Below are 17,202 nucleotides of genomic sequence, written 5' to 3' on the forward strand. Positions count from 1 at the left end.
CTCACCTACACCTCACAATATTTAGCACTATAATAACTAATGCTAGTTAATGGGCACATAAAATAAAAATCAGCAAACATAGGATTTAAAGCATTATTAGTGATATAAAAAGCATAAAGACTAAAAAGCTTAATTCCATCTGAATGACTAAACGCTCCTTGCAGAGCTATTCCTAACACACACCTAGTACATGTTTAGACACGTACTTCGAACAACTTTCTCCAGATGGATCATTTCAACACTGGTCCAATCAATTGAAATTAAATAGAAACATGGAAAATGGATTTATTCCCCAAAGCAGGAACCCAGATATATTATTATACTGCATAAAACATAATTTTGGCATCAATTATAACTGACCAAATATTCAATTTGTGATGGCCATTCATTCTGATATGTATCATATATAACAGAAAATGCTAGTTTTATTCATTTTACTGTCTCTCTTCCTGAAGAACAACAGACTGGCATATAAATTAGAATAAAAATGACAAATTTTTACAAGACTACGGCTAAGTTGCTTCAGTCATGCCTGACTCTGTGAGACCCCATAGACAAGCAGCCCACGAGGCTCCCCCGCTCCTGGGATTCTCCAGGCAAGAACACTGGAGTGGGTTGCCATTTTCTTCTCCATTACAAGACTACCCCTTAACAAATACTTTTTGATGCCCCTGGAATTTCAACCAACACAACTGTACAGTTTTCCTAAATGAAGTGCTCCCAATACAAGTATATGGGAACACTGAAAACAGGACTTGGTTTTTATGCCATCTGGTAGTGGTAAGACAAAGAAATGAACTGATGTAATAAGAGCCACCCTCTTTAAACAGCTTGAAGTGATAAATCTGCTCTAATAAGATAAAACATCACCTTAATCAGGGAGATATGATAAACATGTTGAAATCTGTGAGAAGTCCTAGATTCTTATTTAAAAAATTGAAAAAAATTAATAAGAACACAATAGGCAGGGAATTCCCTGGTGGTCCAGCGATTAGAACTCTGTACTTTCACTGCCAAGGGCCCAGGTTCAATCCCTGGTCAGGGAACCAAGATTCCCACAAGCCACGTATCATGGTCACAAAAGACACACACACACACACACACAAAAATAGGCAAATTAAAAAAGAAAAATATAAACAGCCAAGAAGCAAATAAAAGAATGGTCAACTCAACTGTTATTTTAAAAATTTTCACGTTAAAGCAACACAGAGATACTTCTTTTTACAAAACTAAAATGGACTTTCAGTTATACCATAATATCGAGTACTGGCAAGAGTTCAAAGAAATGGGCATTCTCATATGCTCCTGAGGTGGGAATTAAAACTAGCAAACTTTCTGGAAGACAACCGAGCCATCTATTAAAAATATGTATCCCCTGCACCTCCTTTGACTTCCTCCCCCTCACATGAACTCCAGACACTGTTCTTGTCTCTATCTACATTGCTTCATCCAACAGTGTTTTTTCAGCCTTAAGCGGATGGACCTGTTAAAAGTAGTCACCAGCCCTGTGAAAAAGTCCAGCTTGCACAGCACACAAAAAGGTGTTCTTGATCCAGTCTTGCCTGACTCTCCAGCTCTGCCTCCCACTAATCACCATTTCACATACCCCATTTTGTTCCCTAAGAACTCACTCTGTGGGAGTCCCTGTACCCCTACACTGTTCCATTTACCCGCTCTTCTTGCCATGCCTGTCTAATAAACTCCTGGCAGTGCTTCAAAATTTGCTTTGGTATCACCTTTCCCACTGCTTATCAACAGGGAGTCATTTCTTGCTGAGGACTACCACTATATGCTATACACACCTCTCCCCTCAAATTATAACAACCACTTAACACTTACGGAACTTACAGTGTACCAGATCCCAGTCTAGGAACTGAACATGTAAGTCACTGAACCCTCACCACCATTCTGCAAGATATACTTGCTATCATACTTTATATTCACTGGCACAGAAGGGTTACAAAACTCATCCAAGATCACAGAGCTAATAAGCAGCAGAACTGGGATCTGAATCTAAAGTTTGAATTCAGAGACTATGCTCCTAACATCAGCTTCTGAAACTAGCACAGCCTTTAATTTTAATGGATTGCTGTCTCCCCACTAAAACAGAGCTTCTGCACCTAGTTTTCCAGGACTCATCTGGTTTTCCGTAAAACTTATGCTCTCTGACACATGAGAATTATCCAAAATTATTCACTGAACTGAGCTACACCTGGCTATATAATTTTAGGCAAGTCACTTAACCCCTCTAGATTTCAATTTGGTCCTTATAAAATGAGAGTTGAACTAGGTGCTCCTTTTCCCTCGTTTTTAAGTTGTAAAAATACTTACACAACACTTATTCAAACTACATCTATCCCATCCATCACTCTAAATTTCATCAAAGTTAGACATTAAATGTGTTATCAGCAAGTACAATGTAAATACTAATATACCATAAAATGGAATCTTTTAGACAACGAAATACATAAATTCTATTTGAAAGCAGCTCAAGTTATGAAACTACAATACCTTGCTATCAACTTTTAGCAAGAATTTCCCGAGCCCGATAATTGGCCACGGGGCCAGGGCTTGCTGCCGCTCCCTCAGGAAGTGCTCTGTCGCCTGCCACCACACGGCGCAGCGCTTCTCCAGGAAGTTGACGACGCCAAAGTGAATAATGAGCTTTTTGAGCACCCAGACTACAAGGAAGGTGAGAAATACACACACACAAGAGACAGTGATTACAAACAGCTTCAGTTTCACAAAACCTTCCTAAAACAGGAAAGCGAGTGCTAAAATAAAGATACAGGTTTTGTTTTTGTTTAATGGAGGAGGGAAGGAAGAAAGTTCAAAATATTCCAGACTGATGGAACTGGGACACTTTCCACACAATCCCCACCTACCTATCTCCCACCTTCTCTGTGAAGTCTGAATCCTTGAAGGGGTCAGGCAGTCAAAGCCCATATAAACATTAGATACCTTGATCATGAGGATTTCACTGACTACAATCTTGGCCCCTCACACTGTACCGTCTAGGATAAAGCATACTAACCTCTGACCAGTCCTTGTCTCTTTGGCTATTATAGCTGCTCTTGCCAAATTTTGTTCTTTTCCTTAGATGTTTGATGTGTACTGACCAGAAAAGTAGAAGGTATTCCATACACATCATAATTTTATACCCCCACAGGATAACATTTTCATTTGTATTTCTAATTCTCTTCTTGATGCTCTGTACACCAGGGTTCAGTAGTGACCAGGGCTGTTACAAACAGCTGTACACTACATGATTTCAGCAGAACTACTCAAACTATAATATGAAGGTACCTCTCTGCAGGGGGGTAGTGTGGTTTCCCTTTAAATAGGCGTTAAACCTTCTGTTAAAAGCCTACTAAGAAGGAGGAGGGACTAGAAGGAAGTGCTACTTATCTGTGAGGGTTGTCTTGACGTTTGGACCCTAGATAATTGGTCCCAGCCACTATGATTTCCCTAACTCCAGGGAGCTCTGTGTCCTTAGCCCTGGCCTTGTAATCTAACAGTTCACAGTTTACTCTTCTGAACCATGAGCTCAGGGTTACACGCCAGGTCAACAATTCCTTCATCAGCATTTTTAAACCTCTGAAGAGGTCCTAAGGAAGAAAGTTCCTATGGTCTCCAGAATAAGTCCAGGGTAATTACGGTTGTAAAAACTTTGTGGGGGCCACCATGTTCACAGCCTACTCCCCCTTTGTATTTAAAAAGATAATAAAATTATCTCAAACATAAGAAAAAAAAGAATCCACAAATTAAAGAAAAAAATTTTTCAAAGGCAAGACAAGATCATCACTAACCAATTACCTGCAATAGGCACGGGCAGCAACTGTACAATCCACAGGTTTGACCAGATCTGGACTCCAACGATGGCCCAAAGGAGAGACACAAAGTAGATGTCACTAGTTTTCTTCTTCCTAAGAAACGTTCCAACTTCAGATCTCTGTCTGCCCGGGGGCGGTGAAGGGGAGGTAGGTGAAGAAGATGAGGACAGTGTTGGAGGGGGTTCTCCTCTGTCCATGGTTTCTGTCTCTGAGGAGGGAAAGCCAAAAAAAAATCACCCACATATTGGTCCACATTAATAAATAGTAATACAGAGCAATTAGCAATTAGCTAGGCTAGCCTGGTTTAAGCCTTCAAGATGTACTAAGATAGCATGATTACACTGGGTTAAAAAAGAAAATAAGACCTGGATGTATGCTTGCAAATGTAATAAAAAAAAAGGTGTGGAGAATGATGTATGCTTGCAAATGTAATGAAAAGTGTGTGGAGAATTAACACCGACAGTGTTTACATCTAAGGAAATTAAGTTTGTTAAGAGATAGGGTTGAGTATGAGAAATGGTTTATTTTTACTTTATACATTTTACACTGTTCAAGTTTTTTATGACCTATTTATCATTTCTATTTATATATATATATACCATTTAGATTAAAAAAAACTAAAGAAAAACACATGACAAAGTAACAGAATTATAATTAGCCCATGAAAATTACTCAAACCATATGAAGCAATAAATATTAACATACAGAATTCTTTATCTAAAAATTCCTTCTCTTTTAACTTTATTGTAGATGTATTTATATGTGTTTCTGAAACAGTATGGCTTTTCAGCGTCATTTTATCTAAATGGGACCAGCTGCTCTTACAAGAACCCAGGGCTTTGAAGCATATCTTTCTCTTAGAATGAGATTAAAAAATAACAGGTTGCTGGGGGTGAGTGAATCTTCAAATATAGGATAACACACTGAATTATTTCATAAGGCACTGCTTTCTAACAACACAACTATTGCTATATTTCACTATTACTCAGAATACATCACAATGATGGAAATGAGTAAGATCCTTAAACCTATATTTTGCCTTCTATTAAAAAAAGTTAATAATAAAAGTATACTATATTTCTTAAAGTCTAGGTTAAAAAAAAAAAAAAAAAAAAACATGAACACCCCTAATTTCAATGCCCTATTTGCCCCATTTTCCTTATACAGTTTTACACAGTTGTATCCTTTTCCACTCAGAACCGTTCCCACTTTCTCCCTTCAGTTGAATGCCAACTCCAAGAGAAATAAGACCTTGTCTGTCTTGCTCTCCCCTCCACTGAATTCCTAGTGCAAAAAAATATTACCTGACATGTAGAAGGTACTCATTAAGTCTTTATTCTAAGAATGCCTTCCCTGTTATTTCATAATTTTCATAAGTAACCCCACAATAGCCCTGTTAGTGCTTTATTATGATTTCTTTAGTGTTTTTTTTTTTTTTAAATGAGTCTTAGCTGTGAGTACATTTTTACTACTGATGTAACCAGGACCATGTTTAAGTCAGCTCATCTCATGAAAACTAACATTCTACCCAGAGGTTTGGGGCTAAACATCAAGCTGATTATAATACGCTTCTGTCTGCTCTCTGAATGTCTTCCTAATCTGGAAACTTCATGTTGCTGAATGTGGCAGATATTCATAAGAATAGTAAGTCCATAACCAAAACATCATCCCCTCTCTACTCTGAAAACATAATTTAATGTGTAAGAAAAGTAAGTTTTCCTACTACCCAAAATGCCTTCTTCTTAGCTGATCCCTTCTTTCAAGACTTCTCTAAAGTAAGTTCTTCCAGGAGAGCTCATGAAAACAATTCCTTAACTCTCAAACCTCTGGCAGTAATGGGCCTCTTGGCACAGACAGACAAGGCCTTTACACTCCTGAATTCTGTGTGCGTATGGTATGACTTTACAGCTGGCATAAAACTACTAGCTGGATCCCACAGGAGCTCTGTGTCCAAAATAATTAGAGGATTCTGTGCTATGGGAAACAGTCAATGTACTAACAGCAAGAGGCATGCAAAGCAAACTTTAGGAAGAAAAGCAAAAAATGCCAGAGGAATGAATTATTGGAAGATGGAAAATAAAAATCAAAAGAAAGAGATGGAGAAAAGGAACAATGACCAAAAAATGCAACACAAAGAGGGCAAAATAGAACAATGGAGGAGAACTGACAGTTGTATAAAAAATGGCAAATTAAAGGACTTAAGTAGGGGAAAATATAGACAAAAGTAAATGGGTCTTTAAGAAAAGGAAAATAAAATGAAAGGCTAGTGAGAAAGAATGACAAAAGAAAAATAAGAAAAGCCCTTTAAAAAAAAAAAGGAAAGAAAGAAGAATCAAGGTAAGAAACCTAAGAAGATACATAATTAAATGAATGAAAAAAGTGATACATGAGAACAAAGACAGAAGGGAAAAAGTGTAAAAATAGGAACCAGAGAGAAAAATGAAGGACCAGTAAGCAGCATTTTGTGATGCCAATGTCTTTCCTAATTTTATGTTCTATGTATATTCCACTTTCCAGAATGATTCTGAAGGCATTCTCACAACACCAGTCACCTGCAGGCTGGGTAGAGGTGTGGTCCTCAGTGCTCGATTCATACCCTGTGATAGAGATGGCCAAGGTTGCTAGAGTAGAAGCTGCCATGGAGATAACTTGTCCTGGTAACTCTGCTCCTGTAAAACAAGCATGCAGTTATAAAGCTTTTTAAAGGCAATTAAAAAAAAAAGGAAAATAACTTGTAAACTGAAACACAGTCCTTAGTTTTTCAACAGCAATAAAACAAAATGGTTATTAGTGATCCACTAGACCATTGGTTCTTCATCAAGAGACAGTGCTTAAAAATCAGTAGTAAAGTCTGCTAAAAATGCAAGTTTCTGGACTCTCTCTCTCTCATTTGGGAACTTGATGCTGGTGCATGTGGAAGATAGTAGATATAAACACGAAACGCCACACTTGTGCTTTAACTTCACAGGTTTATTTTAACACACATCTCTGCTGAAAAACACTGCCACACCAAGTCTATGAGCTTCTTGAATACAGACTTAGTTTCCTTTGTATTACTAGCTCCTAGCACAGTACTCTCACCTGGAAAATCCCACTGACGGAGGAGCCTGGTAGGCTTCAGTCCATGGGGTTGCTAAGAGTCGGACACGAATGAGCAACTTCACTTTCACTTTTCACTTCCATGCATTGGAGAAGGAAATGACAACCCACTCCAGTGTCTTGCCTGGAGAATCCCAGGGATGGGGGAGCCTGGTGGGCTGCCGTCTATGGGGTCGCACAGAGTCGGACACGACTGAAGCGACTTAGCAGCAGCACAGTATGGAATAGCCCATGTGCATACTAAGTCGCTTCAGTCGTGTCCGACTCTCTGAGACCCTATGGACTGTACCCCACTAGGCTACTGTATCCATGGGATTCTCCACGCAATACTGGAGGGGGTTGCCATGCCCTCCTCCAGGGGATCTTCCCGACCCAGGGATTGAACCCACATTTCTTATGTCTTCTGCACTGGCAGGCAGTTCTTTACCACTAGCCCAATGGGAAGTCCAAAATAGCCCATACTTGTTTTCAATAACAACATTTCATGACTGAATATGCAAATGTATGGGTATTGCACAAAATCATATACAGTCAATCCTCAACCTACATGGGTTTGAACTGTGCAGGTCCACATACGTGTGGATTTTTTTCCAATAACTATAATATCTGTATTTTCATTTTACAGATCTTTAAGTATCAGGAAAAGCTTTTGTTCAATGAGAAATCATAGGTGGAACCAGGATTTGAATTCCGATTCTACCCAAACTGTTTCAGCTTCCTGCTTTTGGGTGAGTCATTTATCAATTCCTTTTTGAAGCAGAGATAGAAATTCACAGATATTTGACTGCATGGGGGAGTCACTGCCCCTAACCCTGACATGCTTCAGGGGTCAACTGAATATCTATAAAGTCCATAATTCATCACAGACAAAATCTACCACCTGAAAATCTAAAAGATTACCACCACCCTGTTTCACAATCTAGGTTGTCATGTTAAGTATCTAACAGGTAGTAAACCAAGTTTAACCTAGATCCAAAAAAACATTCACAGTCAATAAGGTCTGTCTGTAACGATCAGCCTTTAGGTTGCTATGGCAGACAACACAGACTAGCTCACCCAACACCTGGCTCCAGTGTGCTTTCCTGTACCCTAGAGACTGGAAAGCTAAAGACTGCTGCCTGGACCTCTTTGCAGCCACTGCTCCACCTGTGATGCAGTGGATACCAGGGAGGCCGCCCGTGCAGACGTGGGAGCCCTCAGCGACTCGCTGTGGTCTGGAAGCTCTCATGTCACACACAGTCATGGAGACACATGGTTTTCCTGCAGGAACTTAGCAGGCGTTCCAGAGGTCCTGCCGTCTGGTCTCTGACTCTGTGGCAAACAGCAGCAGTGACACTATGTGGCACTTCTGCTCAAACGGTCCTTGGGTGCTGCTGAGCACTTCTCCTAGTTGTGTTGCTTCTACATGTCAGGTCCAAGCTCAACTGCCTGATCGGTCCAAAAATTCTGTGTGTACAAATTCTTTACACTAATCAATACCTCTTTCTATTTAGACTAGTTGGCATGAATTCCATTGTCCAACCAGGAACAAGGGTTCTTAGTCACCAAATCATACATACGCCCACATTCATACAGCTGGGACCTTTCAGTAGGCTGATATTCAATGTGACAACATAAAGTTCTGCCAGGCCAATGAAAAGAGCCATGACTTTCAGGTCAGTGAATTACAGCTCCAGATAAACTTCACATACCCAACAAATCCAAGGCTGGCCACCTCCCAGAGGTAAGCAGGCCGTGCCTGAGATGGCTCTTTGGTAGATTCAGCCCTCAGGAGCAAGAGCACTCATCTTGCTCAATCACATCCTATCCCTCTTCTAGTAAATGTCTTCGTAATCTTAAAGAGGCTTATTTTTAGACAAACCAAGAGAAATCCAAAGTTATGATCTGGGAAGAAAGCATAAATTAGATATCTGGAATGGGACCTATTCTCCTGGCATAGGTATCTAAAGTGCTGTTTTGATGCCAATAAGAGAAAAAGGGCTGAGAAAGACAGCATCTTTCATGTCTTACATGTTTCCATTACTCACTGTATTGAAAGCTGAGAATAAAAATACATACCCCGCCCCAAAGGAGTTAGGTGAAAGAAATAAATACGAATCAAAAAACCACACAAATAAACAAATGTATACAAATTATGATCACTGCCACAAAGGAAAAATACTGGGTATTTTATGAGTTCCTAACTGAAGAAATCTGACTTAGTCTGGAAAACTAGGAAAAGCCTTTCTTTAAGAAGTAAAAATGAAGCTGATATACACAAGATGAGGAGGAATTAACCAAAGGAAGGTATAATCTTTTAGACAGAAGGAAGCAAATAAGAAGGCTGTAAGTGAAGAAGCTGGCATGTTAAAGACTCTGTGAACGGTCAGTGTGTCTGGAACACAGAGATGGCAAGCCAGATGATGAAAGTCACAGACAACCATACTAAATGACTTTAGTCTTTATCCCAAAGGAGTAGGAAAGTAGTGAAGAATTTTTTTGTTTTTGTTTTTTTTATTGAAATACTATTGAGATATTGTAACACCACATGAAGTTTTACAAAATAATACAGAGTGATCCTGTGTATCTGTTGTCCAGTCCCCTTCCCTACCATGGTAATATCTTTTAAAACTGCAGCACATTACTACAATCAGAGTGTCAGCGTGGATACAAGACACAGAAGTTTCATCACTGTAAAGATCTCTTATGTTGGCCTTTTATGACCACATCTCCCGACTCTGTAAATAAATAATCAGTTTTAGGGATACACAAAGATCATTCTTACTGTTTGATCAAGAACGGATTAGAGACGACCAGGAGGAGGTACAGGAAGATGCATCACTGCAACACTACAGGCACGGCAGGATGGCAGCACGTCTGCAGTGGTTAACAGGGAAGAAGCTGGGAAAGCAGCTGCACTGAAGGGACAGGGGACGGTCGAGGCTGACCAGATTTGGTGATGAAATAATTAAGGATTCAACCACGATCCCCCAAGATTCCAGATTACGATCAGACGGACCACATGTGGGAAATGGATGGAGATTTTAGATATACCAAAGTGCTTTTTAGACTGTCAAGTAGAAATCTTTAACACAAACTGATTACACCAGAGACTAGGAGGTCTTAGATTCTTGGGTGCCCACAAGAGATTTCTTGGGCTCCACTTAAGAGCAAAGGCTGGGAACACCTAACGACTCATGGCCTGGGACAGCACAGTAAAGGGAGAAATGCTTCCAGTCACAACTCGAGGAACTCTCTCACGAGACTGAAGACTAATCCCAGGTCCTCAATCATTACACCCACCCTTCACAAGATGAAAAAAAATGAAGATAAAAAAGGTGAAGTGGTGACTCATCTTTGAGAGACTGAGAAGAAGTCCCTTGATGGTTAGCTAGCTCCAAAGTAACAAGCTCATCTTCAGTTCCTCAAATACGGGCTTTCAGTTTAGCTGAAGAAACCCACCCCATTTGGGCATTTGTACACTGGTGTATACTTCTCAACTCCCACTAAGCATTCAGTCGCCTTCCCAAGTGGCTCAGTGGTAAAGAATCTGTCTACCAATGCAGGAGATGCAGGTTTGAGCCCTGGGTAGGGAAGATCCCCTGGAGAAGGAAATGGTAACCCACTCCAGTATTCTTGCCTGGGAAACCCCATGGACATAGGAGCCTGGCGGGCTACAGTCCACAGGGTCCCAAAGAGTTGTACATGACTCAGCAACTAAACAACAACAAGCATTCATTCACCAAACAGGTGACTAGGCTACGTGCCGGGATGAGAGACTAAACCGCAATCTCACGCTCAGCCCCACACTAAACTATCAGATATGATTCCGCATGTTAAGAGCTAAGATAGATGGAAGTGTAGAATATTTGAGGAGCATCAAGGAGAGAAACCCCTGCTTGGGAGGTCAGGGAAGAGTTTCCAAAGGGACTATCTGACAAGAATGGTAAAAGACGCCACCCTTGAAATCCATTTACATAAGGTAGCCAGATAAAGACGACAGAACAAGTTTATCTTGTGGAGAGACGAAGAAGCTGGTCTCTTAGAGGACAGAGGTAGAAAAGTTTTCCTGGAAGACAAAAAAACCAAGTGTAAAGACACAAAGGCAAGAACAAGCAAAGTGTACTGTTCAGAGAACTCTAAGAAGTCTAATGAGGACGAGACCAGGGTCCAATGATAAGAGCGAAGAGACAGGGGGATGTAAGAGGAAATGGGAGCCGAGGACGGAAGAGCTCACACTGACTACACAGAGGCCGGACAGCTCAGTGACTGGGGTCACAGTGAGGAAACAAGACGGCCCAGGTGCAAACCTCAGCTCTATCCCTTATCTGTCAGATGACAACAGGCAGGCTACTTAGGATCTAGGTGTCTTAGTCTCTTCAAGTGTCAAATGCAGCCTATGTAAATTCCTATCTCATGTGAGAATTAACTGAAACAATACCTAAAAAATGCTTAGAACAATGCCTGGTAGGCAGGACTTAAGAGAAACTGACTCAATAAATGACACTATCGTCACCATCATCTGTATCAAAACTGTTGGCTTTAACAGGATAAACTACAAGCAAAGCCACTAGCACTCCTGTAGTATTTGCCTGCACCTCTCATCCCCTTTCTGCTTGATATTACAAACATTTCCCTAAGTCTTATCCTGACATTTTTAGATCTCCACACTGAGTTGTGCAAAACATCTTACATACAATTGGCACTAAAAAGCTTGAGGAAAAGTTAAGACCAACAGATTAACCCCTCACAACTATGGCTTAAAAACTTTCTTCAACTCGCTGATGTCACTAAAATATGCAATAAATATTTAATAAATCTTAGCTAAGTTAATGAACACAATGCAGTATCATCTTAGTTAACACACAAAGGACTCAGCAAAGTTTCAGAATGCCTGAAACTTCACAAAGGAGCAAAAGGAACAGCACACACAGAAAATCAGCAGATTTGAAAATCAGGGATATAACATTTGGCAACTGCTCTTACTCATCAAACAGATATGTACTTAAATGATTTTTGTCTAGTACTATCCTTCTGCACTTCAAAAACCCCAGGGGTTAGGGCAGAGAATTGATAAACTAGACAGAAGAATGCCAGGACTGAGAATCTAGGCAGTCATGGTACTGGGAAAAAAGCCCTCGCTAAAAATAGGCACACAGACGGAGGGAACATAATCTGGAGACCCAAGGACTAAACAAAGAAAGGAAAGAGCATCCAAGGTTTCAAGTGTCAATCCACCCAGGGACTGAGCCAGTATTAACTGGAGGCCCAAAGGGCAGGAACCCACACAAATCTAAATAAGCAGGCCACCCACATTAGCAGCCTAGCACCAGCAGACAGAAACTCATGGTCTGGTATATAAGAAAAACATCACATGTTCAGATATCTGTAGATATGGCTAAATCAACAATGGGCAGAATAACTGCTTTTTTAATAACAGAGGCAAATATGTTTGGAAGCTGGTCTAAATAAGGAGAAACTTGATCTAATTTGTTCTCTTTCACAGGGCTAGTTGAAGTTTCCGGGAATACCTCCAAAGATGCTTACTGGAAGGAGGCCCTTTATATCAAGTAAACTCTTCCCAGCATATAAATAAAGTTCCCCTTGAAGACGGCTTCTGTTTCCATCACAAGTGTGGAAAATACATCTCCTTCTCAATGGCTTCTAGTACCACTTCACTGTAATAAGGGCTTGGATATGGACCATTCGGAATATCTCCCAGGTCTATGTAACTGAATTGAAGAAGGACAGATAAACAGTAAGAAAATTTAGTTTGCTCTTTTTCTTTTTCCAATTTGGGCTTAACTGGACAACACTTGCTTCTTCATATCACATGCTATCCCCAACAAGGCGACAAGGAAGGCTTCCTTATCAAGATTATTTCTGGTCACTCATAAACAATGAGCAATCCCAGGAGGAGCAGGCCCAGGTATAACTGCCTGTACATCTCATCCTGGGTGTCCAGGCATTAAAGATACATCTTATGCTTGTCTGCCTAGCTGCTGAAGAAGTACTTCTCATATTCATAGTAAATGGCCAACTTTCTTCATCTGTGAAGCAAGTATGGTGGTGGTGGTGGTTTAGTCACTAAGTCATGTCTGACTCTTGCGACCCCATGAAGAGGCTGTAGCCCGCCAGGCTCCTCTGTCCATGGGATTCTCCAGGCTAGAATACTGGAGTGGGTTGCCATTTCCTTCTCCAGTAAAACAAGTATACTTTTAAAAAAATATATTCATTTACTTATTTGGCTCCATCAGGTCTTAGTTGCAGCTCACAGGATCTTTGTTGGATCACGCGGGATCTTTTCTTTGGGCTCACAGATTCTCTAGTTGTGGTGCACAGGCTCTACTTGCAGAGCATGGGCTTAGGTACCTCACAGGATGTAGGATCTTAGTTCCGTGACCAGTGATTGAACTCACATCTCCTGCATTACAAGGCAGATTCTTAACCACTGGACCACCAGGGAAGTCCCACAAACATAATACTAATCACACTGGAGTACTAAGAAAATTAAGAGAGATGGCAGCTTTTAGGAGCCTAACAGGGCCTCACCCACAGGAGGCGATACTGCCCACGCTCCTCTGTTCTCCCAGGCCCAGGGAACACACCAAAGCTGGACCCCAGGCTTCTGCCAGGTAGGACTTCAGAGACCCAGGAGGCAGAGAAGCCAGGTGCTATACTTGCGGAGAGCCACCGGGGCCAACATGAAGACTGAAGGGACGGGCAACTGCAACTGAGGGTGAGAGAGACAAGCACTCAGTGATCAATCCATACTGTTTCAGGTTGGCTGATGCCTGTCAGAGGTGAAAGGAAAGAACACGGGGAGTAGGTGAGAGCCAATGAACTGGGTTCAAATTTTAAGTCGAGGGGTCACCTGTGGGACTATGGGCAAGTCAGTTAACCTATTATTAAAAGTCTTCACCCAAAAAAACGTGGATAACTTATTTTGTAAGGTTGAGGATGGGGGTTGTTTTGTTTGTGGATTAAAAAAAGATAGTACACCGGAAAATATGATAGACACTTAACATTTTTTCCCTACGTTATCTTGGGGTTCCAAGAAATATCAAGTCAGTACCCCCAAGGTCTAAGAAAAAAAGCATAGAGTAGGGCCCCTGGGTTCAGAAAGAACCACTGAAACTAACTCAGAAATGATCCATAAGAAGAGTTTTTCTGGATCTGGGCCCTAAACAAATTCATGCTTTAAAGTCTGGTGACATCCAAAGGATTAATTCTGTGAATCCAGTGAACCACAGATTTTAAAGCAGCACAAGATTCAAAGCTCAGCAGACACAGAGAAAAATGCTCACACAGGTGACGAAGATACAAGAGCAAGTCCTACGACGGGACAGTAGAAGGAATACACACACACGCCGGCAGCACAGAGGCATCCCCGCGCCCAACTATATTACAGTGACCCCTACAGGAGGGAAAGGACTGCAGAAAAGGGAAAGGCTGTCCCAGCATGGCCTGAGTTCTGATGCCTAAAGAAACAAGGTTCTAGGGGCAAGAGGGGAAAAGTATACAGAAGTTAAAAAAAAAAAAGTTAGACAAATGTATTTTATGATGAGGAGTATCTACACTGCTACTACTACTACTAAGTCACTTCAGTCGTGTCCGACTCCGTGTGACCCCACAGACAGCAGCCCACCAGGCCCTGCCGTCCCTGGGATTCTCCAGGCAAGAACACTGGAGGGGGCTGCATTTCCTCCTCCAATGTGAAGTCCATAAAAGGATTCTAAATCAAGAATAACCTATTCTTGATTGGGCTGGAATGAGTGAGCAAAACAAGGAAAACTGACATTTCCAAATCTGCTCTCAACATTTTTCTGTGTCTGTGATTTCCTTTCTTGTAACAGGCTAGGATACAAATACCAGAAATCTGGTTTGCATACTGGCACAACTACCAGGTTTATGTGGGAGAATAATCATCACACAAATAGTCTATTTTCCCAAGCTCAAAACTTGGGTCTTAGAAACCCTGTGCTCACAGCTCCCTAGGCTGCCATCACCAGCTGACTAGAATTTACACAAGAGAAAACCTATCTGAAACCCTTGGTTAGACCTACTTTATTCATATAATTGCAATAAAATACTTACTTAGCCCTGGACAAAAGCAGTCAAAGGGACAAAACTGTATTCAAAATAGTAAAAACAGAACTATCATATGATCCAGCAATTTCACTTTAGGGTATGTATCTAAAGAAAACAAGAATGCTAACTCGAAAAGACATGCACCCCCCATGTTCACTGTGGCATTACTTAGAATAGCCAAGATTCAGAAACAACGTAAGGGCCCACTAATCATGGCAAACAGATGGGGAAACAGTGGAAACAGTGGCTGACTTTATTTTTCTGGGCTCCAAAATCACTGTAGATGGTGACTGCAGCCATGAAATTAAAAGACGCTTACTCCTTGGAAGGAAAGTTATAACCAACCTAGACAGCATGTTAAAAAGCAGAGACGCTACTTTGCCAACAAAGGTCCGTCTAGTCAAGGCTATGGTTTTTCCAGTAGTCAAGTACAGACGTGAGAACTGGACTATAAAGAAAGCTGAGCGCTGAAGAACTGATGCTTTTGAACTGTGGTGTTGGAGAAGACTCTTGAGAGTCCCTTGGACTGCAAGGAGATCCAACCAGTCTATCCTAAAGGAGATCAGTCCTGGGTGTTCATTGGAAGGACTGATGCTGAAGCTGAAACTCCAACACTTTGGCCACCTGATATGAAGAGCTTACTCATTTGAACAAATCCCGATGCTGGGAAAGATTGAAGGCAAGATGAGAAGGGGACGACAGAGGATGAGATGGTTAGATGGCATCACCAACTCAATGAACATGGGTTTGGGTGGACTCTGGGAGTTGGTGATGGACAGGGAGGCCTAGCGTGCTGCAGTTCATGGGGTCGCAAAGAGATGGACACGACTGGGCAACTGAACTGAATGAAAAGAAAGAAAGAAAATATGATACACACACACACGAATATTATTCAGCTATAAAAAAGAATGAAATATTGTTACCTGCAAAAACATGGATGAACCTTGAGGGCATTATACTAAGTGAAATGAGTCAGAGAAAAACAAATACTGTATGACCGCACTTACGTGTGGAATCGGAAATCAAACAGCAAGCTCATAGACACAGAGAAGACTGGTGGCTGCCGGGGCTGGAGGTGGGGGGTGGGAAAAATGAGTAAAGGCAGTCAAAAGGTACAAACTTCCACTTATGAAATACATAAGTCACAGAGATATAATGGACAGCACAGTGACTACTGTTAATCTTAACTAACTAAAGTTAATCTACCTTACTGTAGATTTGAAAGCTGCTAAGACAGTAGGTCTTAAAAGTCCTCATCACACAAAACAATTTTTGTAACTACGTAAGGTGACAGATGTTAACTAGATTCATGTGGTGATATAGACAAACATGCAACCATGGCTGTACACCTTAAACTAATACAATGACATATATCACATATACCTCAATTGAAAAAAAAAAAACAAAAAAAGCCACAAGAAATAAAAAGGAAAAAACTGTCACAGGGTTAAGCAGAGCAATCTGAATCACTACTAGGGAAAGGAGAAAAGGGGGACCAAGCTTACCAGGCGAACAGGTGGAAACCACCAAACTTTCTATAGCAGTTGCCAAAACAGGAAGTTTACTTTGACAGATAACCACAGGAAGACAGGTTGAAAAAAGAAAATGTAGACAGCAAAATATAAAATAAAATAGAATCTTTCTGATTTTCCACTGTCACAGAGATAAGTAAAATTTCTTTGTTTCAGGTAGTTATTATAAAATTCTAAACAAATATTTATGAACAAAAGATGTTTTACAACTGTCAGACATTACTCAACTATCAAATAAAATAATAAAGGGTGATTTAATTTTAAAAACTTCTATAAAGTAACTGAACAAATACACGGAACTGCCATAAATAGCCCTGTGATTACTATCTTTAACAGACTAGTCTAGATAAAGGTCACCTGCAACCAGGGTATCTCAAAAATAATCTTTAAAACAACATGGTATATTCAACATTGTAGTGGGAGTTGCAGCCAGAGCAATGAGGCCAAGATAAAAATAAAAGGCATCCAAATGCGAAAAGAAGTAAAACTATGCAGAGAAACGACCTACATGTGCAAAATCCTAAAGAAGCCACAAAAACTATCCAAGCTAATAAACAGATTCAGCAAAGCTGCAGGATACAAGATCTACAGGGACTGTAAATATTCATAACCTTGGATCTGGCATTGGTTTGTTAGACAGAACACAACATGTGGAAATTAAGTGACAT

The 17,202-nt window shown here is 40.7% G+C and overlaps 1 protein-coding gene across 2 annotated transcripts in view; it reads right to left on the reverse strand.

Moving 5' to 3' along the window:
* TMEM245 (transmembrane protein 245) overlaps positions 1-17,202 on the reverse strand; it is an 82,734-nt gene that overhangs the window by 54,354 nt on the left and 11,178 nt on the right. For both annotated transcript variants that reach the window (XM_055579250.1, XM_055579249.1), the window contains exons 4-6: positions 6,386-6,502; positions 3,817-4,041; positions 2,512-2,681 (exon numbers count right to left, since the gene is read on the reverse strand). In XM_055579250.1, the coding sequence (XP_055435225.1) occupies positions 2,512-2,681; positions 3,817-4,041; positions 6,386-6,502 (512 nt within the window). The remainder of the gene's footprint in view (positions 1-2,511; positions 2,682-3,816; positions 4,042-6,385; positions 6,503-17,202) is intronic.

Source organism: Bubalus kerabau, chromosome 4 (genome assembly GCF_029407905.1).
Source record: "Bubalus kerabau isolate K-KA32 ecotype Philippines breed swamp buffalo chromosome 4, PCC_UOA_SB_1v2, whole genome shotgun sequence".
Lineage (NCBI taxonomy): Eukaryota > Metazoa > Chordata > Mammalia > Artiodactyla > Bovidae > Bubalus > Bubalus kerabau.